The following is a 27976-nucleotide window of genomic DNA, read 5'->3' as shown; positions in this document are numbered from 1 at the left end:
CAGGATGTCAGTGGCAGAGGAAAGTCTTTAATAAGCTGGATGTGTCCTCTACAGAGGATTTATGAAAAGACAGGGATGACAACCAGAAGAGATGAGAAGATGTTCCTGGGCGCTAATCCCCAGAAGTGAAGGGAATTATTAGCATAGATCATATAATGACTTCTCAAAGTATCAAATCACTGGTAAGATTTTTAAAAAATGACTGGCTAATGGGCTTCATCTCACCACTTTCAGTTATTTAAAACAGGGAATATTTAACTGCTAAGGAGAAGAGTAGAGCTACATAAGAGAAGAAACAGGTTATTTCACTTATAAGATCACAAAGGTCAGGAAAAATCACAAGAGGACAGGATGGATAGACACAATTAACAATGGTTACTATGAATGCAAATGCAATGAACTCACCCATAAAAGGGAAGGGGATAGCAAAATGGATTAGCAAGCAGAATGTTTGCTAATATGTTGCTTATAAGGAACATACTTGAAAGACAAAGATTCACATAGAATTGAAATGAAGGCTGAAGCAAACTCTATTATGCTTTATCTGAACTCCAAAAAGCACATGATAAAAGACAAAAATGGTAGAGATTTAACAGGAAGTAGAAAAGATTAAGAAGAGGTGGTAAGAAAGCATAAAAGAACTATATGAGGAAGATGCTAACATCACTGATAATCACAACGGTGTGGTTATTGATCTAGAGCCAGACATCCTGTAGAATGAAGTCAAGTGGGCCGTAGGAAGCATAGTCAACGATAAGACTAGTGGAGGTGAAGGAATTCTAACATCCTAACAGATGATGCTGTTAAAATGCTGTACTCAATATGCCAGTAAATTTGGACAACACAACAGTGGCTACTGGATTGGAAAAAATCAGTTTACATTCCAGTCCTAAAGAAGGGCAATGCCAAGGAATGTTCAAATTACTGAACAATTGTACTCATTTCACATGCCAGCAAGCTTATGCTTAAGATTCTGCAAACTAGGCTTCAGTAATATGTGAACTGAGAATTACCAGAAGAGCAGGCTAGTTTTTGAAAAGGCAGAATAACTAGAGACCAAATTGCCAACATTCGCTAGAGTGAATTCTAGAAAAACATCTACTTCTGCTTCATTGACAACACTAAAGCTTTTGATTATGTGGATCATAACAAAATGTGACAAGTCCTCAAAGAGATGGGAGTACCAGATCATCCTCCTTGTATGCAGGCCAAGAAACAACAGTTAGAACTGAACATGGAACACGTTAAGATTAGAAAAGGAATACAACCAGGATATATATTGTCACCTTATTTATTTGACTTATATACAGAATACCTCAAGCAAAATGTCAGACTTGAATACCAGATACTATGATGATGCCACTGGCAGAAAATGAAGAATTAAGAAGCCTCTTGATAAGGGTGAAAAAGGAGAGTGTAAAAGCTGGTTTGAAATTTTACATAAAAAACCCCTAAGCTCTTGGCAACTGGTCAAATAGAGGGAGAAGAAATGGAAGCAGTGTCAGATTTGATATTCTTGGGCTCAAGGATCACTGCAGACAGTGAGAACAAGCATGAAATTAGAAGATGCTTGCTCCTTTGAAGGAAAGCTATGGCAAATCTGGACAGCCTACTGAAAAGCAGAGTCATCACCTTGCTGACAAAGGTTCATATAGTCAAAACTAAAAAAACAAAAGTTTTTTTCGTAGCGATGTGAGAGTTAGATTATAAGAAAAGTTGAATGCTGCAGAATCTACACTGTGGCGCTAGAGAAGACTTTTGAGAGTCCCTTGGACAAGGAGATCAAATTAGTTAATCCTTAAAAAGAATTAATTCAGGCTATTCACTGGAAGGTCCAAATACTGAAGGTGAAGCTTAAATGCTTTGGCCACATACTAAGAAGATGGGACCCAGATGTTGGGAAAGATTGAAAGGAAAAGGAAAAGGGGATGGCAGAAAATGAGATGGATAAATAATATCATGGAAACAATGAACATGAATTTGGACAGACTTTGAGAGATAGTGGAGGATAGAAGTTTCTGGCATGTTACGGTCCATGGGGTCATGAAGAGTCTGATATGACTGAATGACTGAACAACAAACAATGGTAATCATGATTTCAGATCAGACTACAGTAAATATAGAAAAGATGGTAGGAGATAAGCAAGGAAATTATATTATGATTAAAGGTACCATAGGTAATAAATTAATATCAATGCTTAACATTTAACATCATAGCATCTAAATACTTAAAGGAGTGGATCACCAAATAGGAGGGAGGAATAGATAGTAAAACTGGAACAGTGGGGAACCAAACCTAGACAAATCTAACTAAAAAATATAAATTTAAAAAGTTAAGTACTTGAATAGAACTTCAGAAAAATTAGAGATAATCAATCTCTGGCAATTTATGAATGGAAATAGAGCGGAATTCATATATGTCTCAGCTGTGTGTGACATTTTCACCAAAACTGACCATGAACTACAGCATAAAGACCTCACCAACAATGCAGATAAGCAGAAATACTGAATATATCATTTACTAATCATGAGGTAATGAAAATCATATTCAATAAAGAACCCTTTAAAAGTAATGAGAGTAAGTAACAATTTTAAAAAACTGGTAGGTATAAAACAAATTATAGAAATAATAGAAAACTTCCTCAAAGAAAATAACAATAATGAGGCAACATAACAAAACTTATGGGATGCAGCTAAAGCGATGCTAAGGGGAAAATTTATATCTCTTAATGCTTTCATCAACAAAGGAAAAAAAATAAATCCATAAACTGGGCATGAAATTAAAAAAAAAAACCTTGAACAACAACAACAAAAATTCCCAAATAAATATCAAAGTAGAAAGTATTAGTCTTGGGGTGGCTAGGTGGTGCAGTGAGAAGAGTGCCAGCCCCAGAGTCAGGAGGACCTGAGTTCGAATCCAGCCTCATACACTTAACACACACACACACACACACACACACACACACAAACCTAGCCATGTGACCTTGGGCAAGTTACTTAACCCCAATCGCCCTCCAAAAAAAAGCAAAAAAAAAAAAAAAAAAGGAAGTATTAGTCTTAAAGAGAGATTAAGAAAAGTCAAAGCAATAAAACCATTGAATTGGTAAAAAAAAAACCAAATTAATAAAAGACATAAAGTTACTTAATTTGGCTTTAAAAAGATAGAGAAAACCCAATTGTTCATATCAAAAAGGATAGAGGAAAAGAATTGAAGAAGAAATAAAGGAAGTTATCAGAAACTATTATGCCCATTTGCACGCTAACAAAATGGAGAATTTAAAGGAAATAGATGAATATTTACCAAAAAATAAAGCAGCCAGGTTAACAAGAGAAGAAACAGGCTACTTAAATAACCTGATACCAGGAAAAGAGATTTCCCAAGCCATAAATGAACTCCCAAAGGTGGGGAGGGAGGAGGGGTAGGGAGGGAGGAACTTCAAGACTAGATAGATTTGAAGGTGAATTCTACCAAACAGTTAAAGAAGGATGCTACATAAATTGTTTGAAATAATATGAAAAGAAGCACCTTTTCAATCTTCTTCTATGATATAAATATTGTCTTGATACATAAACCAAGGAGAGAAAAAGCAGAGAAAGAAAACTACAGACCAATACCTCTAAGAACATTGATTAAAAAATTTATATAAAACATCAATAATACTGCAACAACATATAAAAAAGATTATACACTATTAACAAGCTAGGTTTATATAAGAAATGCTGGGTTGGTTCAATACAACTATGAATATAACAAATCATACTGATAACATTAATAATAAAAACATGATTATTATAGATGCTAAAAAGGTTTTTGATAAAATCCACCACTCACCTCTATTAAAAACTCAAGAAATTATAAGAATAAATGGAACTTTTCTAAATATAGTAAATAATAGCTATCTAAACCCAAGAGCAAATATTATATGTAATGGAGAAAGGTTGGAGACCTTTAATATTGGAGACCAATAATATTAGAAGTAAAACAAAGATACCCATCATCTTTATTACTGTTTAAAATAATGCTAGAAATGCTAGCTAAAGCAATAATACAAGAAGGGAAAACTGAAGGAATATGCATAGATAAAGAACAAACAAAATCATGGCTTTTTTATAGATGATATAATGATATCCTTAGAGAACCTTGGAGAGTCAACTAAAAATTTGTGTAAAACAATGAACAATGTCAGCAAAGTTGAAACATATAAAATAAATGCACATAATTTACCAGCATCCTATATATTACCAAGAAAAGGTAAACAGGAAGACTTAGAAAAAGAAATTCAATTAAAAGTCATTGTGGAAGCTTAAAAATATTTGGGAGTATATTTACCAAGATTCACTCAGGGACTATATGCATTTAACTATAAAACACTCTTTGCAGATATAAAGACAGACCTAAATAATTGGAGAATCACCAGTTGCTCATGGTTTTTCTTGTTATTCAGTCATTCAGTCATGTCCTTAAGCCAATATAGCAATGACAATATTACCTAAATTAATTTACTTATTTAGTGCAGTACCCAACCATCTAAGGAATATTTCATAAAGCTAGAAAATATAATAAAATTCACATGGAAGAACAGAAGGGCTCTCAAAGGTAATAATGAAAAAAGGGGGATGAAAAGGGGCCTATCAGTACCAGATCTCAAAAGTATAAAGTAATAATAATTAAAACAATTTGGTACTGGTTTAAAGAAAGTGAAAGAAATTGATCAGTAGAACAGATTATGTATAAAACATGCATAAAACATACAGAAACAAATAAACACAGTAGCATTGTATTTGATAAACCAAGTGATGGGGGAAGGATTAACTATTTGACAAAAACTGCTGGGAAGACTGTACACTATTCTGGCAGAAATTAGATTTAGACCAACACCTCATACCATTCACCAAGATAAGATTCAAAGGGATATATGACCTAGATATGAAAAGGCACATCAAAAACAAATGAAGAAAGGAAGAAATTACCTTTGGGTAATAATAAGATCTATGGATAGGGAAAGAGTTCATGATCAAACAAGAGATAGGCTCACAGGCTGTAAAATGGACAATTTTGATTATGTAAAATTAAAAAGTTTTTGCACAAATATAATCCATTAATATAACTGATAAAGAATCTTTGCAACAAGTTTCTCTGATAAAAGTCTCATTTCCAAAACATATAAGGAACTGACTCAAATTTTTAAGACTACTAAGAGACAGATAGATAAATGGTCAAAGTATATGAACAGACATTTTTCACAGGAAGAAAGCTAAGCTATCTATAATAATGTAAAAAATCTTCAAATCGGGGGCAGGTAGGTGGCGCATTGAATACAGCACTGGCCCTGGAGTCAGGAGGACCTGACTTCAAATCCAGCCTCAGACACTTAACACAAAAAACTAGCTGAGTGACCCTGGGCAAGTCACTTAACCCCAACTGCCCTGCCTTCCCTCCAAAAAAAAAAAGAAAAGAAATCTTCAAATCACTAATATTTGTAGAAATTCAAATTAAAGCAATTTTGAAGTCAGATCTACCTACAAGACTGACAAAGATGACAGATATTGGAGGGGCTGTGGGAAAACAGGTTATACTAAGAAATTCTTGGCAGGGTTGAAAATTGGTCCAGCCATTTCCAACCATTCTGGAAAGCAATTTGCAACTATGCCTCAAATGCTGCCAAACTGTCCATACCTTTTGACCCAGCTCTACTAGGCCTATGCTTCAAAGAAATAAAAGAAAGGAGAAAAGGCTCTCTCTATGTATAATATTTATAGCAGTTCTTTTCATGGTAGTCAAAAAATTGAAAACTAAGGGGCTACTCTCCTATTATTGTGTCTTAATGAGGAAATGGACAATTTCAGAGGAAACCAGGAATACTTTTATGAACTGATGCAGACAGAAGTGAGTAGAAGTAGAAAAAATTACATAATGATAACCTAGAGAAAAACAACTTTGAAAGACTAGAATTCTGATTAAGGCAATGTTAAGACACTGGTCCAAATGAACAAAGATGCAGCAACACCACTCATCTCCTGAGAAAAAAGTGATGAACTTAAAACGCAGACAGAAACATAGACATGAATAAGGTAGGAATTTGTTTCATCAGATTATGTAGACACTACGTCTTAAGGGTTTTGTTGTTCAGGTCTATTTTTAAAAATTTGCTCAGTATGGGTTGGGAAGGAGATCAGAAGGAGGAACAGGTTAATTTTTAAACTGCTTGTAAATAAATTTTAAACTTTTTTAAAGTCATAATTTGGCATATTTAAAATTTTTAATATTTTATGTTTCCCAATTACATATAAAAACAACTTTAACCTTCATTTTTCAAAAAAACAATTTTGAATTCCAAATTCTCTCCTACTCTCCTTCCCCTCCTGCAAGGAGGCAAACAATTTCATAGAGGTTGTACATGTGCAGTCATGCAAAATTTTTCCATATTAGTCATGTTATGGAAGAAAACAGATAATAAACTCAAGAAAAATAAAGTAAAAAAAAGTATGCATTGATCAGCATTCAGACTCCATCAGTTCTTTGTCTGGATGTGGATGGCATTTTTCATCATAGGTTTTTCAGAATTGTCTTTGTTCTTTGTGTTGCTGAGACTAGCTAACTTATTCACAGCTGATCATTGTACAATATTGCTGTTACTATGTATAATGTTCTCCTGATTCTGCCCACTTCAATTTTGCATAAGTTCACGTAAGTCTTTCTAGGATTTTCTGAAAGTATCCTGCTTTCAATGGTTTCTAATAACACAACAGTATTCTATCACAGTCCTATATCCCAATTTGTTCAGCCATTCACCAACTAATGTGTACCCCCTCAATTTCCAATTCTTTGCCACCACAAAAAAGAGCTGCTATTAATGTTTTTGTACAAGTAGGCCCTTTAACTTTTTAAAATCGCTTTGGGATACAGACCTAGTTGTGGTATTGTTGGGACATGCATAGTTTGATAGCCCTTTGGGTATAGTTCCAAATTGCTCTCCAGAATGGTTGGAGAGTTCACAACTACACCAACAGTGCATTCATGTCCCAATTTCCCCATATCCCCCTCCAATTTGTCATTTTCCTTTTCTGTCATATTGGCCAATCTTAGAGGTATGAAGTAGTACCTCAGAGTTTTGATTTTTATTTCTCTAAGCAATAGTGATTTAGAGCATTTCTTCATATGATTATACATAGCTTTTATATCTTCTTCTGAAAGTTGCCTGTTCATATCCTTTGACCATTTATCAATTGGGGAATGACTCATATTATCATAAATTTGACTCATCTCTCTATATTTAAGAGATGAGATCTTTATCAGAGAAACTTGCTGTAAAAAATTTCCCCAGTTTTCTTTTTTCCTTCTAATCTTGGCTGTATTCGTTTTGTTTGTGCAAAATCTTTTTAACTTAAAATTAATGGAATAAAAATTATCCATTTTACATTTTGTAATGCTCTCTGTGTCTTCTTTGGTCATAAATTCTACCCTTCTCCATAGATCTGACAGGTAAACTATTCCATGCTCCCCTAAATTGCTTCTGGTATCATCCTTTATGTCTAAATTATGTACTCATTTTGACCTAATCTTGGTATACAGTGTGATGTGCTATTCTATACCTAGTTTCTGCCAAACTGCTTTCCAGTTTTCCCAGAAATTTTTGTCAAATAGTGAGTTCTTGTCCCCAAAACTTGGATCTTTGGGATTTACTCCTGTGTATCATGTACCTAATCTATTTCACTGATCCACCTCTGTTTCTTTTTTTGCTTTTTAGAGGGCAATTGGAGTTAAGTGAATTGCCCAAGGTCACACGGCTAGTTTTTGTGTTAAGTGTCTGAGGCTGGATTTGAACTCAGGTCCTCCTGACTCCAGGGCCGGTGCTCTATTCACTGCGCCACTCAGCCACCCCAGATCCACCACTATTTCTTGGCCAGTATCAGACTGTTTTGATGATTATCTCTTTGTGATACGGTTTGAGATATTGGATGGCTAGGACACTTTTCTCCATACTTCAATGATTTTTAAACAGTGTTTAATCAAGCCCTGATTCTATCCCCCAGTCTGACAAGAATGAATTCCCCTGACTCGCTCTCTTCCCAAGGCTTGTACTCAACTCTGGGATTTCTGTCTAGAGTGGCGAGAATAACCCTTGAGTTGTTTCTCAACTGTCACAGTTGCCACACATGTCACATGCCCAGCTTATACTGTTAGCTAATAGGAGGTACAGGCTTAGTGAGCATTCTTAGCACTTCTGGTCTGATGGGTTCCTGCTATATCTCTTCTGACTCTATGAGCAGATTTTCCAATAAGAATCATCCTGACAACAAGCCTAGCCCTGGTCCAGTGGTTCTAACCCTTAGCTGGTCCTACTGGGCTTGGGGGTCCCATAGGGTCTGCTCCTACTCTCACCTCCTTTGAATCAAGCCAACCAGAAGAGACCTTTGTGATCACAGACCAGAACAAGGGTTTCAGATGGAGATAGAAAGCAGTTGTTACATTGCATACACGTATATCTGGGAATGTTTCTAGTCACGGATGTGATGGTATAGGTGTTTGTGTGTGTGTGTGTGTGTGTGTGTGAGCACAACCATGTGGATAAGATAACTGACCAGTTTATCTTAGGTAGATAGTCTGGAGATGCTGGTCCATGTAGATATGCCCCATTTCTATCAGTATGTCTGGCCACTGACTCTGGGGCACATGGTCAACTTCTTGCCACCAGAGTGTCTGTACTAGCTGTATCTGCAGCCACAGTTAACCACCTTGTCCACCTCACTGCTGAGGCAGCTGCTGCTCTCACTGCCTGTGCCAAGCAAGCAGGGCAAGAAGGAGGAAAGAGAGCAGGGTTACGGGAAAGGAAAAGAGAAGGGAAGGAGAGAGCTGCCAGGAGAGGCAAAAATTATGGAGTAAGGATGGGGGAACCTTTGGTTGGATATGTGGAATAGAGCTCTCCCACCTATTCCACAGCATTAAGCCCCTCACATAAAAATGGTTTCCTTTGTTTAGCACTTATTGAGTGAATGAATCATCAGAGCTAAGTGTGAACAAGGTCTTTCCCTCTTGAATCAATCAAAGGCACTGAGTGAGAAACTACCTCAGAATTGGAGAGAGATTCTGAGGTCTCAGTAGTGGAGAAGAAGGAGTGGGGATATCCAGAGCTGTGCCAGGAAAAAGTGAGCAGCCCAAAGGTAACAAGTGAAAGGAGAAAGATAAGGGAGAACTGAGCTGTTTCAGAGAAGGGAAATTTTGAGGAGGGCCATCAGCCTTGTAAACACCTTGGAGCATAAGATGTGGGCTGATGGCACCAGCTGTACCCATCTATTCAAGGACTTAAGGAAGTTCTAAGAAATGATCTGCTTTCTCCCTCAAATTCCCCTCTCGCTGCCTACCAATAAGCTTTGTAACCCAATTTTATCTCAACATCAAAGTTAGCTAGAGACAAATAAAATAGAGATAGATAAAATGGAAATTATGGCAAGCAATCTAACTTCTGCCTAAATATTGATTAGGAATTTGGGAGCCAATATGGCAAAGTAGCAGGGAAAAGTACAGGGAGCTCCCCCAGCCCCCAAATCCTCCAAATAGACATAGAAAATGTACCAGAGTGAATCTTGAGGGGGAAAATCGAAGAAAAAGTCATGGTGAGTCATTTTTTTCTAACCACTGGCAGCATAGGGAAAAAATGCAAAGAGGTCTATAGACACTTGGGAGGGGATTTGACCAGGAGAGGGCTGCTCAGACAATTCTATCCTAGGGAGAGGGCATACATGAGATCAAGAAGAGGTCCTAGAGTCACACCAGGAAACCTCATACAGGAGACAGAATCATATGCCAATTGAAAGCTTTGTGCTTAATATCCAATTCCAGGTCACAGATCTAGGTTGGATTGAGAAGGGGACCTTCACCCAGGGGTGGTGTTTCAGGGTAGGGAGCTCTCACAAGCCTTAACTGTTATCCAAGAGAAGAGCAAATTCAGAAGCAATTCTCCTTTCTCACCTAGCATGAAGGCTGCAGGAGTAACCACAGCAGGAATTCCAGACCAAAGGAAAGTCCACAGTTCTGTTGTTCTGAGCCATCAGAGCTTCCCAATTGGCTGACAAGGGCAGAGTCCAGCAGCATCTACAGTTACTCAGACCCAAACCCAGGTCAGGAACTTGCATAACTAAGACTAAGGAGACAGTGACGAGACTTGACCCTGGATCAAACCACTTTGGGAACACTAATAGCTTGCAGGTTTCCTGCCTGTCCCTGAGATCCTGGAATAATAGAACATTCAATACCCCAAGAAAACAGCAACAGAACCAGTCTAAACCTTCCTTCCAGAAGCACAGAAAGCCCAGTCTTAATATCAAGTTCAAAATCTTTAAATAGGCTGGAAGAATGAGCAAACAAAAAAAATCCCACTATAAAAAGCTTTGAAAGCATTGAAATCATCTACCTCCAATGCTATAAAGCATTGACAGAGATGCTCAAGGCACAGACCCAGAAGAGAAAGACTCCAAAAGAACTACAAGCAAATAAAAACACAGTTTGGGTACAAATTCAGCTAGAATTCCTGGAAGAGAAGAAGCAAGAATTTAAAATAAAATATTTTGTCGATGAAATGAGAGCACAAGAGAAGGAAATTGGAAAAGAAACGAGAGTTATGGAAGAAAGAATTGGAAAGAGAATTAATAGTTTGGCACAAGATGTACAAAAACTTGCCCAAGCAACAAACTAATAATGATAGCTCATGGTAACTCCAGCTCCCTTAGCACGTCATCTTCTCAGGTGCTGAACTGCCCTGATCCTACCTCCTGTACAATGGAGAAGCCACTTACATCTCCTTCGGGGCTTCAGGTCTCGATTCACTGGGGGTGGTTCCAGATCTGTAGGAAGCTCTGCCAGAGGGCTGGAGAGTCTCTCAGGGCTGCTCATTGCAATGTAGCCATCAGCATTGCTTTCTGGTCCAGAGCCAGCAGAGGAGGTGCTGGGATGCATGGGGACATAACTGTCTTCAGAGCTCCCTGGCAGGGAGGATAGTGGCAAGGCAAACCGACAGGGCTGCAAGAAGAATCAGGAAGTCAGCACCTTGGATACTTTGTCCAGCCTAGGCCTAACTACAGAAAGCCTGGAGACAACAGCACTGAAGGCTGCATGTACCCTTCCCAGTATCTCAGCAACACTCAGCAAAAAAAATTACCGAAGTAGGGACTCTTCCACCACTGTTGTCCTCATCTTGACCAGGACAAGCACCTAGGGTTCTCCAGGTGTCTGTTAAGCTGGCGAGGTTGCTGGGCATCTGCCTCTGGGAACCAGCAGGGCTGGTCATGGGGGAGGATCTGTCAGCATTCTGCTCCCAAGATGAGAGAGGGGAAGAGGACTGACTCACGGAAGAGAGGCCCGCTTGCAGACCTGGAGCCAAGGCCTGAGAAGGGCAAGCTCTCTGCATGGTTTGGACACTGTCAGAAACTGACAGCTGCCCAAAGCCTGACTGCTCCTTCCATGTCAATTCAGAGAGACACTTCCTGTGTGTTCTCAGGTGAGCAAAACATTTCACATACGATCTTGTTTGATTCTCATGAGGAGTTGGGAGCTGTGGGGCTTGTTATCTCTATTTTACACAGTGGGGAAGAGTCTTGCCCATAGACAAACTGGGAAGTAACAGAAACAGATTTCAACCTCAAAGCTCAGTAGTGGATTGCTTTTTTCCACCAATGGAGTAGTCCCTGCCAGCTAGAAACACCCTGGGGTAAAGGAACAGGGACAAGAAAATAGCTTGAGGGACAACTGCAAGAGTCTTTCTTGGGTCTCTTCAAGGCAGACATCAGGTGTGGCTTCAGACTTCCACATGCAATGGAAGATCAATTTGCTGGAGAGGTCTGGATTTCCCTGCCAAGGAGTTTGGTTTAGGGTCCAACTCACTTCAGTTTTTGAGGGAAGGGCTAAGTGACCCAGTCAGTTTGAAGAAGAATAGAGAAGCTATTAAAATCAAATAAAATCAACAACCACCTCTTGGACTGACTTGGAATTTTAAAAAGTTTAAAGAAACCAAATGCCACACTTACCAAATTCAAACTGAGTCTCTTGTCCCGGTGGCATCGCAGGGAACTGCCTTCTCTGTCAGCTGCAAACCAAAGCACACCAGACATTGTCATCAATCACTGTCCTGGAGGACCTCCTCATGTGATGGGGTGTGGTCCCAACCCAGTCCCTGTCCTCTGAGGGAGACCCCATTCAGACAGGAACATAGGGCATGCACAATATGAGGTAACACAAGTTAAGGCCCACTGGGCCTCAGGCTTGTAAGCATTCAGAGAGAGAGGTCACTGGGGTTTCATGGTGAATATGAGACTTGAATTGGGATTCCAAAGATGGGTAATATTGGAAAGCCAGATGAAAAGGGGGAAGATTCTAGAAAGTAGCAGTCACCCAGGACTAAGATGGCCTTTAATCTGTAGGTACAGTCAGTTCTCCATTAATACAGGGGGCTCCATGGCCCCACCCTGTCTAGCAGCCTCAGTGCCTAGAGTGGAGGTCCCCTGGCATGCTGACACCACTGGCCCAGAGGGAATCAAATTTGCATAACATGAATTTATGTGAATTTATATAAAGGGAGAATTGTCTGTAACAGGGAGCCAGTCAAGATTTTTGAGCAGGTGAGTGACACAATATAAATACTAACAACCTCCTCACCAAATAAGGCTCATACAGCCTCAGAGTTGGAAGGTTTATCAGAGGGCAGTGAGTTCATCCTGGACCTTCCTCCTCCAGCCAACCTAACCAGTTCTGTTGAAGACTTAAAGTGAGGGGAAACTTCCCACCTTCCAAGGTATCCTTTTATACTATGGGACAGCTCTGCCACTTCTACCCATTACCCTGGAAAATAAGTCACAGGGTCGTAGCCAGTCTAGACCATCAGCACCCTGGCCACACCAGTGGGGGCTCAGGAGAAATAGTGGATGGATGCTGGCCCACAGAGTACGTTGGCTACATTCCCAAGGTCTGTTCTCAAGGACCAAGCAGAATGAGGTGAACCCTTCCTTCAATGGATTTTCCTCAGCTCTTGTCCTCCTCAAACTCCTCTGAGGCATTTGACACCCCACCTTCTGTGCTATCTCCTCTTTCTGGATACTCTTCTCCCTTTGTTTCTGTGACAATGCTCCTTCCTGTATCTCTTCCTACCTCTGATTACTCCTTTGGTCTCCTTCTCTGGATTTTTTTATATATAGGGATGCCCCAAGGCTCTGTCCTAGACCCTCCTCTTTACTCCCCCACTCCATGGCTCAGATTATCACTTCTATATGGAAACCCCTCAAATCTTTACTTCTAGTTCCTCTTGCTTCTGGCACCTTGAGGGAGAAGCAAAAAATGTCCCCAAATCACTGAGGTTATGAGGCTGGGTGGTGGTGCCATCGATAAGATAGTAAGAGAGGAAGAACTGGTTTTAAGGAAAAGATGATTTGTTTTTGGCATAGTGAGTTGGAAATGCCAGTGAAACACCCAGAAAGAGATTTCCTGGAGGCAGGGGAAGATGTGGGACCAAAATACAGAAGAGAGGTCAGGGCTAGAAAAAAATCTGAGAGTCGTCTTTATTGAAATGATAGTCAATGTCCTGTAGTGAATGAGAATGCCAAGGGAGAGAATGGTGAGAGAGAAGAGAGGATTTGGAGCAGAGCTTTAGAAGAATGTCCACATTGAGAAAGTGGGGGAAGGATGAATACCCAGCTTGTACCTTGTGCTCTGTTTTCTCTCTCTAAACCCATCTTTCAGAATCTGACTGGGCATCCCACTTCTTCCACACAGGTTTCCCTGATTTCCCTAATTCCTGCCACCACAAAGGATCTTATCTTCCTTTCCCCCATCTTTTCAACAAGGAAGAATGATGCAGAGTAATTTATACAGTATCTGGCATAGAGTAGGTGCCTAATAAATTCTTGTTGACTGACTGTTGACTGACTGATTTCCCTATGCCCTCCAGTTTTCTTTTTTGACTGAGATAGTTAGGGGTACATGGAGGGAAGGATGTACTTACCTCTACAGCCTCTGACAGCATCTAAACTGGACAAGGAGATCCTTCTTGGCACTTCAACCCACTGAGTCATCTTGCCACTGCTAGTGATGCTGTTGCTATGGCCATCCCATAAGGGTCTCTCCTCCTGGCGCTGTTCCATGAAGTGGCTTGGTTTGGGAGGGCGAGGGGGTGGAGTGTTTGGTATGTTTTCTCTTGTTATTCCACAGGAAAACATGGCTGGGCCCTTGGCCACCTGAAAGATGGGGGCTAAGGGACTCCCCAGCAAAGGCAATGGTGATGAGCAATCAGTGGAAGGTCCACTGAAATTGACACAGCCTGCCAGAGCAGCATGGCTACCAGAAGGCGCCATATCCTGAAGTCCATTCCCACTGCACAAAGAGGGCAACATGTGATTGGATGCCTGGGGCTGGAGGGAGTCAACAAAGACCTCATCAGATGAAGTTTGTTCCAGGGATCGGTCTGAATTTGACCAGGCGTCACATCTGTTGAGGGCAACAGGGGAAGCAAATAGCATGAGCAAGTGTGAGGACCAGAATCCCTTTGGTATGGGTGCCATGGCAAGAAACCCCAATGCACTGCAACTAGCCCCAAGCCCCAATGGCCTACCTGCCTGAGCTTGAAGGGTCCCTGCTCAACTGGGGGTGGGGGGTCACCACAGCCTTGCCATTTAGGGGGTCACCATGGCTTTGACAGCCCATTCTACTTGGTTCAATGTACCAGTTGTTTATTGAGCACTTTCTTTTTTTTGGAGGGAGGAAGGCAAGGCAATTGGGGTTAAGTGACTTGCCCAAGGTCACACAGCTAGTAGGTGTTAAGTGTCTGAGGTTGGATTTGAACTCAGGTCCTCCTGACTCCAGAGCCAGTGCTCTATTCACTGCACCACCTAGTTACCCCCTTTGAGCACCTTCTGCATAAAGAAAGGACTGTGCCCTCATTTCAATATCATAATCACTTCCATTTGCACTGCTGAGCTTTGGGGTGTGGGAGGGGGTGGATGAGGATAAGGAAGATTAGTTCTGTTTGCTGCAGTTCAAGGAACCTGGGGCTCAGAGAGGTCAGGGATTTGAATCCCCATCTCCTGATGGCCTTCTAACATCCATCCCTGGAGCATGTGTTGATTGTTTCTTCTTTATAATTATATGTAGTTTCCAGGATACACCCCAGGAGGACAGGAACCCCAAAGAAGTCAGTGACTCCAGCTCTGAGGTAGGGTTGAGATTATATCAATAGCCAAGAATGAGGGAAAGATCTCTGGTCTCAAATGGCCTTTTGGAGTGGCTATCGGCTTAGCTTGGCCAAGAGTGGTTCTTAGTTCAAAAATCTAGGAACGTGGAATGTGGAAAAACTACAATTTGAATTACCCCCTTGTGAAAAGGACTACTTACCAGTTATCATGCTAGTTACAGTAAGCTCCAGAGTATTAGCTAAATGTCAAGATAAGATAGAGAGGATTCTCATATAGATAGATGCCCTCTGGGGTCTCTTCTAACACTGAGATGCCACTGAACAAGGACAGAGAGGGACAGGCCCAGAAGCAACTTACTGGCCCCAAGTTAAACTGGACAGGCTGAAAGGGCACTAAATTAATCTGAGCATATAAATCTCCACAATATGGTAAGAATCCAAGGATGCGAGATTGAGAGTTGGAAGGGAGGTGCTAAGGCTTGAAATTCAGGGAAAGAGAAGCTTTGAGCAATGGTAAGGATAAGCTGATTTTTGCTAGGAATTTGGAGAGGGGAAGCTTTCATGAGCTAGAATGGTGGGTTGTAGGGATAGACTTGGAAGTTGTTGTTTTGTTTGTCTGTTGTTTTCTTAGAGTACCGTGGCATCAGGGAAATGAGGACATGACTTGCAATTGACTTGGATTTGAGTGCGGGCAGAAAAGCTGAAAAAGTAAAGGCAGGATAGACCTAGACACTGAGGGCTTTGATTTTGATGTGGCTAGAGAGGGAAATCTAGGGGAGCCATAGGAGTCCAAGGGCCAAGACCAAGAAGGGTTTCAAGGAGTAGGAGATGTGTGGCAGATTAGATTGTGAAGAGTGCTGGACCAGGAGTCAGAAGAACAGAGGTTCAATCCTGCTTCTGCTATTTATTGAATTGCTCAGGGACCTTGAGCAAGTCATTTCAGGCCCCCTCAGAGAGGGACCTCAGTTCCTCCCTTTGGAAAATCAGGGGGTTGGAGCCAATGACCTCTCTAGGCCCTTCTAACTCTGTCATTCCTCGGGTCTGTGAGAGGCACGGGGAGTAGGCCAATGTTTATGAGCTGGTCAAGTACCAGTACAAACCAATCAAAACCTTTGAAAATGGAACTATTTACCTTTTTTGAAAAAATCACTAACTGTGCCCTATCACTACATGGTACAGCCCTAGACAATTCTTCTTAGAAAATTCTCATTAAATATCCGACAGGTGACATGTTTTGAGAACTCAAATGAGCTAAGAGAGGCCTGGCACCTGGAGACTTGAGGTGTGCACCAATGAGCCAAGGCCTAATCTTGCTGGTGAAAAAAAAAGAAATTGGAATGCAAGAGATCCCCAATGTGCTTTGCAAACTTTGAAGCCTAAATAAATATTAGTCATTATATTTTCCAGGAAAATAGGAAAGCACTTGAGGGCAGGGACTATTTCATTCGATATAGGCCATCTTCATACCACAATCCAGTGGGCCGCTGTGTCTGGAGAGGGAGACATGACTCTTGACTGACTGAGAGAATGCTGAGGATGATGCAGCAAACCAGTGTAAGGCACCTACTGAGTTGGTCCTAGAACTCTTGGAGGAAAACATGGACAGAAGACACCCCAAGAGAGAGAAAGAATGACTTTAGCATGGCAGACATGCATGGGAAATGCATCATATCTCTGGACTTTCTCAAAATTCTAGAGAATGCTAAAATAGACCTTTGCTGAGGGAGTATGAGTTCTTTCTCCTCGTGTGAGCTGAGATTTGTATGGTCTTTGGTATATTCCAATCTAAGTCCTCTGCTTTTGGTTTCTATTTGTAATGATATTTTGGTAACCGATATCTAGGGGGAATGAGTGATGCTGGGGATTTTAAGCTAAGGACTACTTTTCCCCTTAATGAGAACAACCAGGAAATTGGTGGTACACCAAACACCCCAGTCTTGGGTGGGAGCTGGCTATGCTTCCCTGCTGCTGCTGTCCTCCACTCTCTGCTTTCACCTTACATCACCCTCCTCTCTCCTACCCCTCTTTCTACCTCTGGTTCTGATGAGAGTGACAAGCCACACCATCGACCCTGGAAAGAGCTCATCAATAGACTCTATGGCTCTGCTCATCATTCCTGGAATGTTCTGGACCAAGACAGCCCCCCCTCACCAGCTTTCCTTCTCTGTAGATCAGACATCTTCCCTCATCAGAATATAAGCTCCCTGTGGGCAGGGACCAGATTGCTTTTTGTATCTGTGTTGCTCTCCTCAGCACAGTGCCTAGAAGTGATTAAGAAAGGTTTGGTGATTGCTCAGTATACATGAACTTTCCTCCAAGACAGTGACTGTTCCATTTTGTCTTCAGATCCCAGCAAAGTTCCCCACCCAGAGCAGGAGCCTGAGAACTAGTTGTTCAATTGTACCCAGGGTTCTTCTATCTGTAGCACAAGTTCCCAATGAAAAGTGCTAGGCCCAAGGACTGCTCCCCAGCCCACCCCATGCTGCCAGCCTCTACAGCCTCAGTGTGGCCTAAGCAGTGAGGAGGAGTTGGGAAGAAGAAAGGAACAAGGGCTGAGAGGGTAGGAGGCATGAATTCTCCAAGCCAGTGCCAATCTGTAAAGCTGTGGTTGCATCCAGAGATGGTCTCCAGGCGTCCACCCAGCGACCTGGGCCAGAGCAGGAAAGTCTGGGGAGCCTGGTTTGGGAGAAGGCCCAGGGAAATGAAGGCCACTGAAGCCCAAATCTTTATCTCAACATTGGCTAGCTTGAGACTGAGCTTACATACATATGTGTTTATATGTATGTATGTATGTATGTATACACATATATACACATGTGTATGTGTGTATGTATTGTGTACATGTGTGTATGTATGTGGCACTCTTCAGAATCCTGTAAATGTAGGCCCAGTCCACAGCCCACCCCCTCTACTTCATCACTTGATACAGCTGTGACATTTCCGACCATTGCCACCATCTGATGCTAAGGGGAGATGGGACCCTCTCCTCTCCCCACCCCAGCTCTGCTGGTAGATTACCTCCCTTCTGGGAAAAGGAGCAAGTCAGATTGTGAGAGAGGAGAGGGGGAGGTTTGAAGAAAGCAGGAGAGGCAGAGAAGAATGAGGAGAGGAGAGGGAGAGGAGAATGGAGAGAGAAGGAGAGAATGAGGAGAAGAAAAGGAGAGGAGAATGAGGAGAGGAGAGGAAGGGGAAAAGGAGGAGAGGAGAAGAAAATGAGGAGAGGAGAGGGAAGGGAAAAGGAGGAGAGGAGAATGAGGAGAGGAGAGGAGAGGAGAGGAGAGGAGAGGAGGGGAGAATGAGGAGAAGAGAATGAGGAGGGGAGAGGAGAGGAGAGGAGAGGAGAGGAGAGGAAAGGAGAGGAGGATGAAAATGAGGAGAGGGGAGGGGAGAGGAGAGGAGAGGAGAGGAGAATGAGGAGAGGAGAGGAAAGAAAGGAGGAGAGAGAAGGGAGCTGGTTCTCAGCTCTCATCCATGGCTCCAGCTGTCCTTGCTCTCTTGCTTCAGCACCTAGAGGATCCTCTGAGCCTCCCGCTTTCTCAAACTGGCCTGTACAATCATTCGCCAGATCTTGGAGTAGATTGAGGCTATGAGCACGCCACATGCAGCCAAAAGGCTGTGACCCCTCCACCCCCACCCTACCCCCTCCCATTCATCCACTGAGAAAGGAGCATACCTTCAGCAAGACTGAAGGATGAAGGAAAGAGCAGGTAGACCCCATTCCAGATTCCCATTTGGCCTCAGACATTCAAATCAATTCAGGAAACAGTGTAGAACACTGATTCTGGAGGAAGAGGACCCCTGGAAAGTGATTTTCTCTCTCTGGGCCTCGGTTTCCTCCCTTGTAAAAGGAGGGATTGGATTAGATGGCCACTAAAGTCCCTATCAGCTCTACATCTTAAATACTAGGATTTGATTTAGCAACATTTATTAAGCTTCTTTTTTTTTTTAAAACAATTGGGATTAAGTAACTTGCTCAAGGTTACACGGCTAGTTATTTCTGGGTGTGGTGCTGAGTATCTGAGCCCAGATTTGATCCAGGTCGTCCCAACACTGGAGCCGGTGTTCTTACTCGCTGAGCCACCTGGCCACCCCATTTATTAAGCTTCTACCATAAGCAGCACTAAGATAGTCCCCACCCTCAGAGTTTACAATCTGGCAAAAGAACAGGGTCCCAGAGGAGTCAGACCCTGATAGATGCCAGCACAGGTTTTGGAGGGCCAGAGGGAAGGCTTTCTGGAGGAGGAAGCATTCAAGCTGGCCTGTGCAGAAAGGGGCAGGGGGAGCAGAGAATGTGGGAGCCATTCCAGGCAGAGTTCAGAGAGCAGGAAGGGAGCTGGGAGGGATGAGTCTCATGGATTATCTTGTCTAATCCCTTGTATTGTTTCCCATTTTATGTTCTTTTTATTTTGAACTTAAACACCAAAGAAAATAAGCATTTGCATTTTTATGCCAAAAAGAAAAAGAGGATTGAACATGAACCTTGGATCTTCATTACGTCCATATGCCTTTTCTTGTGAAGTCTATAAGAAATTCAACACATCACTTTCTCAGCTGTCTTATTTGTCTGTGTTCCCTTCTATTCTCTTCTCACTGGGGGAAGGGGTTTGGAATCTTAGCTTGAGCTCCCTTCTCCTTCCCACCTTTCCACCTCACTTTACAGAAATGGAAAATGCTTGTTTCTTGTCCAAGGTCACTCAGGAAACAGCATCAGCAAAGACCTGGAGGAGGGAAGTCACAGAAGTGTATACAAGGGCCCAAGAGTGAATAGTCAAGCCTAGCTGGAATGTGGAGGATACAAAACAGACTGATATGAGCTCAGGGAAGGGACTGGGTGGGCTTGGACTGTGGAGGGCCTTCGATCCAGGCAGTGGACTCAGGTCTGAGCAGAAGAGTGGTGTGGCCACTCTGATGCCCAAGGGAGATCCTCCTGCCAGCTGGGTGAAGGCTGGGGTAGGAGGGCAGAGTAGAGGATGGCAGATGTGCTCTAGCCCAGACTTATGAGGAAGACCTGCACTTGGGTTCTGGCCATGGGCCTAGGGAGGAGTAGATAAATGCCACAGATGGCTCTTTGTACCTCATGACCGTCCTAGGGATACCTGAAGACAATTATCATGCTTACCTCCTCCCCTCACCCCAAATAGTCTTTTCTCCAGCCTATACCATCGCCAGTTTCTTCAACTGATCCTTGGATGGCATGGTTTAAAGTCATCTCATCATCCTGGAGGCCCTCCTCCTCTGGGCACCTTTCCTAAAACCTGAACTGAAAACCCTGGATTGAATACAGTCCCCCAGAGATGGTCTTGCCAGGGCAGCAGGCAACAGGATTACCACCTGCCTCCTTCTAGACACTGCAGGAGGTTTTAGGAAGTCATGTCAAGGCCCGTAGGATAAGGAATCAGAAGGCATACCTCTGAATCACACTTCAGCCATTTGACCACTTCCATGGTCTTGGAAAATTCGCCTTCCTCTAGGATCTCAATTGAATTCAGAGGTTTGGCAGAGCTGGGACAGGCCACGGCTTCTGGGAGGCTGGTCTGGTGTTCAGGGGAGAGGGCTTTGGATGTCTTCAGAAGGGTGAGAAACATGCATGGCTACCATGATAGGAATGAAAAGAACACCAACTGCAGAGGTGGGGTCTCTGGGTGTGGAGTAGAGCACGTTCCACAGTCATAACTGATGACTGGGCTCCTCTGTTCAGTTCTTTGTTCTAAAGGGCTGGGCTTAGAGTTCACAAATGTAAAACTATTAAAAAGAAATAAGGCAAAAACACTCAGAGGAGGTCAGATGCTAAGTGAGTATAATAAGCAATCTTGATCTTGGCAATGAAGATGAAAATAATGAAATTGTCCTCCCTCCTCTGGGCAGAGGAAGGGGATGATGAGTGGACAGAGTTTCATGGCACTGCTTGTTTCTATGCCATGGGGGATTCTTTGGGGCAGGACGGGGGGAGTGGGTGGTGGATATATTCTGAAAAGCCTGGGACATGAGAACAAAAAGCTTCCATCAATCTTATTATTTTAATTGATACCAATTTTTAAAATAAAAGCCATGCTAAGAATGGCAATGAAAGGTCCACATCTTGGCCTCAGCTGGGGGAGGGGAGGGGCCTTGAGGGAAAGACCTTTGTCTGCCATCTAGTCCTCTGCTGGTCTTGGAGCTGTTAGGATCACTAGGCAGCCAAGGCTGCTTCAGCATTCACCATAATTCCCAAAGCACCTTCTCGGGCTGCCTACCCAAGTGCTGCTCTGCTTGGTAGCCCCTCCCTCTCCTCATCAAGCCCCATGAAAGGCCAAGGCCTGAACCCTTGCTCCTCTGCAGGAAGCCCTTTAGTCTAGGTCCCCACTGGCCATACTACCATATTCTTCATTTCTTTTCTCACAGACTCCTGTGATAGGCGCCCCTTTCCAGGCTCTCCCCTCTCCCAATCCATCCTTCATTCAGCTGCCAAACTAACTCTGACTGTGACTCTCCTCTCCTCATGCACCTGAAGGTATTACCTGCTGCCCACCAAAGTATGAGGTCCAGTCTGCCCAGCAGTCAGTCTCTGATTAACCTTTCTGGCCTTATGGGAAGCCCTCAATCAACTGCTGGCCCTTTGCCCAGGGTGTGAATCTCTCCACAGACACTTCTGAGGGGTGTGAACCTAGGCAAGCAAGCCCTGCCTCCTCTCTGAGGCTTTCTCCCTTTCTGCCATTAACATTTCTTGAGCAACTACTTTGAGCTGGCCTTGCCCTCTAGCTACCAAGGTGGAGAGGCCGGTAAGCCAGCTTTCGAGGATCTCACAGAGGAAAGGGCATACCCATATGGACACAAACCAAGGTCATCTGAAGTGGAATATGACAGATCCGAGAAGAGCTCCACACTCAATGCAGACTGCAGTAGGCAGGGCAGGGAAGGCTGCAGGGATGAGCCTGTATGACCAAGGAAGAGTTGAACACGCAGACAGCAAGAGGGAGCAAAACATGACCAAAGGAGACTTCATGAAAGGGAGAGCTCCCAGAGCCTGATTTGGGAACAAAGGGGTAGGTCAGCTCAGCTGGAAAGTTGAAAATGAATACTTCACTGCCTGAGAAATGAGGAAATAGGGCAGATGGGAGCTACACTGAGGATCAGGACTTTGGAACCAAGTCTTCCAAGTGGGGAATTTGGGTTCCAAAGAAGAAATAGGAAATACACATTAGGCAATAAGGCAATAGGGAAGCAATGAGGGGGTGGTGGTGGTGATGGTGGTGGCATGACCACTGTTCTCACTGTTTGAGCAGGGGGATGGCATGATCAGACTTCTCACTGTTTGAGCAGGGGGATGGCATGATCAGACTTCTCACTGTTTGAGCAGGGGATGGCATGATCAGACTTCTCACTGTTTGAGCAGGGGGATGGCATGATCAGACTTGTTACTTAGGAAGATTGTTTTGTCAGCTACATGGAAAATGGATTGAAGAAGAAGGGCAAGCCTGGAGGCCAGAAGACCACCCAGCAGACTCTTATAATAGCCCAGGTAGAATAGTATTGGGGTCAGAAAGAGATGATGGCTGGTTGAGTGAATAGAAAGAAATGGATGTGCAAGATTTTGCGGAGTGGAGAAACAACAAAATGTAGCAAGTGATTTGATGTGAGGGAGAAAGGAATGGGGAGTGTCAATGAGGCACCAAGGTTTTTAGCCTGGGTGCCTGGGAGGATGGTAGTGTGCCAAAAGAGGGAAGTGAGAAGGAGGGATAAACTTGGCAGGAAACTTCTGCTCTTGCACTGTGAGTACCAAAGAGGGGATGGCAGTCTCTGTTCCGTTACATACACAGCACCTACTCTTATGGACACCTTTTGGTTCTCAGGAACCAAAATGCCAACACTTCCTTCTCCCATGTCCAAGCAAGCATGGTTACCTGCTCTCCCAGAAAGGTCTACATTGTGAGACACATCCTAAGAGTCCTGGAAGCTACACATGGGTATAGCTCCAACCAGCTCTCAAGAGCTGATTGTTAAATTTTCCGTTAAATTTTCACTTCAGAAGTCAGCAAATGTTACAAATCAGGGCTTGCTTTATTGTTTTGTTGATGTCTAGACTTAAGAAAGTGATGGAGAAAATGTTAACAATGAAGATGAAACTTCAAAGTGTATAGTGGGTGCATTTCCCCCAGAGAGGTGGTTGTTAAACAATGGAGCAGCATACCCGAGCCCAGCGCCTACTTACCTGCTGGGATTGAGTTTTTTTGTCTCACAGTGAGCCAGAACCAGATAGTCAGGCAAGGAGAGGGCTTCCAGGTCAGTCCTGGCTTCCTTAGCAGGGAAGGCAGCTGCGGTAGACTCATCAGCTTTAAAAGAGGAGTTGGCTACATGAGACACACGGAAGGAGCTGGCTGGGGAAGGCTGAGGAGATGAGGTGATATGGGAGAGGCTCTCTGCTGAATCTGTTGGGAGGCACAAACAACTGGCTGAATCTTTCAGCCTATTCCCAAGACACATGTCCACCATTTCTGAACCAGCGGCAGCAAAGTCAATATTCCGATTAAGCAGTGAATGCTGAGAAGGAAAAGTGTTTCTCCAACTAGTCAACAATGTCTGGAGGAAGAAATGAGAGCCCTGTTCCAAGAAGGGAAATGCCTCAGAGTCAGTCTCAGCTGCTCCCTCTCCTCCTTCCCCAATTCAATCTGTTGTCTTGTCATGTCCGCCTCCCCTAGGCTCCTCCTGTCTGTCCCCCTCTCCTCTCTCCCAGGTCCCTCCTATCTCTTCCTATCTCCTCTCTCCCAGGTCCCTCTTATCTGTCCCCACCTCTCCTCTCCCTCAGGTCCTTCCTGTCTGTCCCCACCTCTCTTTTCCCCCAGCGACCACTCTAGGGCAGGCCCATTTAACCTCCTGTCTGGACTCCAGCAAGAGCTTGCACATTGCTCTCATGGTCTCAAGTCTCTTCCTTTTCCAATCCATCTTCTACTCAGCTGCCCAAATACTTTCCTAAAGCACAGATCTGACCCTGTCACTGACTTCGAACTCCACAACTGAATAACTTGCCCGCAGCTGCAAAGTAAGACTCCCAGATAGGAGATTCCAGTGTATTTACAGAAGGCTAGAAAACAATTCTCCCAATCTTCCTGGCAGCCAAGGCCTGACACAAATTTGGACCATAAACAAATGGGAAGCTTCAGACATGTTCCTCAGTTCAGAAATCCCCTGTGAAGAGTCCAGATTTCCCCTTCCTTTTTAGAGATGAGTTGGCAGGAGCTAGGGGATTCCTGAGGTTGGTTTGTATCATAGATCTAGCTGAGGAAACCCCAAACATCAGGACTTCACTGCGGTTGTCAGCAATTGTCCAAACCTGCCACCCCCAGATCCAAGACTTGTCTTCTAGCAACCCTCCTAGGAGCTCTTGGCATGCTTCCCCTCCTGTCCTTTTTCTTTTCCTCTTTTCCCCTCCCCTTCCCTTCACCTGGCAGGATAACTGGCACATGATATGTGCTTAATAAATTCTTATTAAGCTCAACTGTTGGATTCCACCAAATAACAAAGTCTTTCACAATAATAACCTTGTAGACAAGATGTGGCTAGAAAGGAAACTCCGATGGATTTGGAATTGCTTGGAATTGCTTGAATGACTGGACCCCAAAAGGACAATTAGATGGTTGATGCCAGCCAAGATAGGGTCTCTAGTGGAGTGCCGCAAAAGGTTGGTTTAGCAATCTACATAGGAGAAATCAAGTGGATGAAAAATGCATCTTGCCAAGATTATGAAGCATGGCTGAACTGGCAGTCCATCAAGCTAGTCTATCAGTTCATGTATCTTGGACAGGTCCTGTAGATGGAAGTAGAGTTGAGTAGAGGGATGGGAACTTAGCTGGATGACATTTGGGAAATGATGTGCTTTTACTGATTCATAGATCACCCTTGCCATTAAAACACAACACTTCAACATTAATATTCTCCTGGCAGGGATTCAAAAGAATCCAAAGCAGATGATCCAAAGGGGAACAGAAAGATTCATGGTTCAGGTAAACACATTTTTTGAGTGCTATAGTGATTTGGCCAGACCTATACTTTTAAAATAGAATTTTGAAAGTGATGAATTGGAACAGGGAGAGTCCTGAAGCAGGGAAACCAGTTAGGAAGCTTGGACAATAATCCAGGTGAGAGGAGATGAAGGCCACCAGGATGTTGTCTGGGTGAGTAGAGAAGAGGGGGTGGATGGGAGACACATTGTAGAGGGAGAATCAGTAAGGGTAAGTATTGATTGGATGTGCAGGTTGAAGGAGAGGGATGACTGAGGACCTGGGTTCCTGAAAAGAGAGTGCTGCCCTCAACAGAAGTAGAGAAATTTGGAGGAAGGGGGAGTTGGAGACAAATTGGACATGCCAATTTTGAGCCGACAATCAGATTGGAGGTCAGGGCTGGATGTTAATTTGGGAGAAAGTCAGCAAGCTTTTATAAAATGCCTTCTACATGCCTTGGCACACGGGCTAAGCACTGGAGATACCTACAAAGAGATGATGGGTAGAAGTAGGTGGCATTGTGTTACCAATGGTGATTTGGGCCAAGTAACACACACACCAGACCAAGGACATGTATGTCCCTGTAAAAGGGGGTGAGTCCGGCATGTCCAAGAGTGCAGGGTAATGGGCGCCCAGTCCAAGGGCTGATGCCATGACCCAAATGGGAAAGATTCAAAGGAAGGCAAGCATCCATTCTGGTGGGTATCCTGATATTCTCTGGGGCCGAGGTTTCTTAACCTCTGGGTTGGGCATGGACACATCCGGTCATCTGGTGAGTTCCCTTTCAGAATAACATTTTTAAATGTAGAAAATAAAATACACAGAATGACAAAGGAAATGAGTTATGTTGAAATGGTTATCAAAGGATTTTTTTAATTATGAAATTTATTTTGGTATGGTTGCAATCCTATGTATTTCATATGTTTAAAAACATTCTTCTGAAAAAGGATCCAGAGGCTTCACGAGATCGTCAAAGGGATCCATTGCATAAAAAGGTTAAGAACTTTATCAAAGGATTTTTTTAAAAACCAAGCAAGTTCCCAGATCTCCTGAAAGCTAAGGATCCCTGCTAAGGAGGCTCCATGGGCAGACATGAACAGAAGCCCAGAGGTTAAGGGGGGGAGGAGGAAAGATGTGAACTAGTGGAGGGGATCCTCTAAGAATACTTCTGAGATCACAGAGTCAGTCAGGTATAAATATGCTCCTGCCCCAGAGTGCTCTGTCTCCTCTTAAATGGCACTTCTGATCATTGGCAAAGGCTGTGCAAACACTCCTGTAGGACCTTCATTTCCTGCCCCTACTTGCCTCTTGCACCACCCCACCTCCACCCCCTTTCCCCTGACCCCCCACTCACCTCCTACGGCACCTCCCCCTCTCCCTCCACCCCCCCACCTCCTATACCACCTCCTACTGCACCTCCCCCCACCCCCTCCCACTTCCATCCCTCCCTCCCACCCTGATCAGGGTCTCCTCTGCCCTCCTGCATTTTCAGCCCCCCAGCAGGAGGCTTTAGGGCACACCCACACAGTCACTTGCTTTCTCTACCCTAGTGGCTTCCCTGCTCTCCTGACAAACCATGTCCAACACATCGTGTCTAAGGCATCTTCTTTCCGGGGCATGCCCTGGCTGACAATACACAGACAATGCACAGGTTTTAGAAAACCCTCTCCTAAGGATCAGGTGACAGGCCACAGGAGGAGCCCCCTTGCCAGATTGGGCCACTCCCACCCTGGACCACAGTGCCGGGCCCTGAGTGTGTGCCCACCTGCGCTGTTGGTCCCATGCCCGAAGTTACAGATCTGACTGATGTTGTGCACCCAGACGTGCATCTCCTCTTCTGTCTTGGCCACCAGGTAGAAAGTGCGGTAGATGGTCTTGACAACAAACACACAGTCATTCTGAAATTCCCTCCTAATGAAGCCCGGCCCTGCGTACTTGCACACCTCGCCCTCACTCAGGTCAATCACTCGAATAGGCTTCTTGGAATGGTCGCTCCTATAGTACTCCAGAACGTCAGGATTCCCACTCATCCGACCGTGCCGCAGCACAAACCAGCGCTTCCGCCAGGCCTGGGGAGAGACCATTCAACACGAATTAGACTCAATTCTTTTATGCAATGAGTACATGGAGAGCATCTAAGAGCCTACCATGAGGGGCTTTCCAACTGGATGAGATCAGACTGTCCTTGGAGCTCCCTCCAGAAGGCTCAGTCCCCTGAATGGATGTTGGGGTACCGATGCATCTATCTAGCTTTCTGAGGGGAATATCTAGAACTTGTACTGTCCTAAAGAAATGTTTCTCTGTGGACTTAAGAGAACAAGAAAGGCTTAGAAATTTGGACAGGGAAGGCTAAAGACCTCCACCCCAAAGGTGAAGTATGCTGGGCTGCTGCCCGTGGGTCAGTGAGTCCAAAAAGGATAACAGGGCCAGCTCACATTCTGGGATAATTTAAGGCTTTGCCAAAAGACCACTTTAGCTGCCATTAAGGCATCATTAACTTTTCTGTTTCAAAGTGCTGTTTGAAGATATTTTATTCTGAAAGAGACATAGTCACTGTGAAAAATCATGGCTGCTAGGCAGTTACTGATCAAGGAGGATAAAGAAAACTTGCATATTATTTCTCAAAGGATGGGACACCCTGTTTTTCCCTTCATTGAGATTTTTTCCCTAGTGCTAACAGGGAGAAAAGGAGATAGATGGACAGAGAGAATAGATAGATAGATAGATAGATAGATAGATAGATAGATAGATAGATAGATAGATAAAAGGAAGAAAGGATGGAAAAGAAAGAAAGAAAGAAAGAAAGAAAGAAAGAAAGAAAGAAAGAAA

The 27976-nt window shown here is 43.6% G+C and overlaps 1 protein-coding gene across 1 annotated transcript in view; it reads right to left on the bottom strand.

Moving 5' to 3' along the window:
- Window positions 1-27976, bottom strand: part of GAB3 (GRB2 associated binding protein 3) — a 168954-nt gene that overhangs the window by 44931 nt on the left and 96047 nt on the right. Inside the window, exons 2-6 of the mRNA XM_069063754.1 lie at window positions 26913-27216; window positions 23362-23578; window positions 13989-14470; window positions 12022-12080; window positions 10795-11017 (exon numbers count right to left, since the gene is read on the bottom strand). Coding sequence (XP_068919855.1) covers window positions 10795-11017; window positions 12022-12080; window positions 13989-14470; window positions 23362-23578; window positions 26913-27216 — 1285 coding nt within the window. The remainder of the gene's footprint in view (window positions 1-10794; window positions 11018-12021; window positions 12081-13988; window positions 14471-23361; window positions 23579-26912; window positions 27217-27976) is intronic.

This window comes from Petaurus breviceps, unplaced genomic scaffold, assembly GCF_028583685.1.
Source record: "Petaurus breviceps papuanus isolate PSGF00001 unplaced genomic scaffold, PetGlider_PUasm1.0 90601, whole genome shotgun sequence".
Taxonomy (NCBI): domain Eukaryota; kingdom Metazoa; phylum Chordata; class Mammalia; order Diprotodontia; family Petauridae; genus Petaurus; species Petaurus breviceps.
This window is presented reverse-complemented; position numbering and strand designations above follow the sequence as displayed.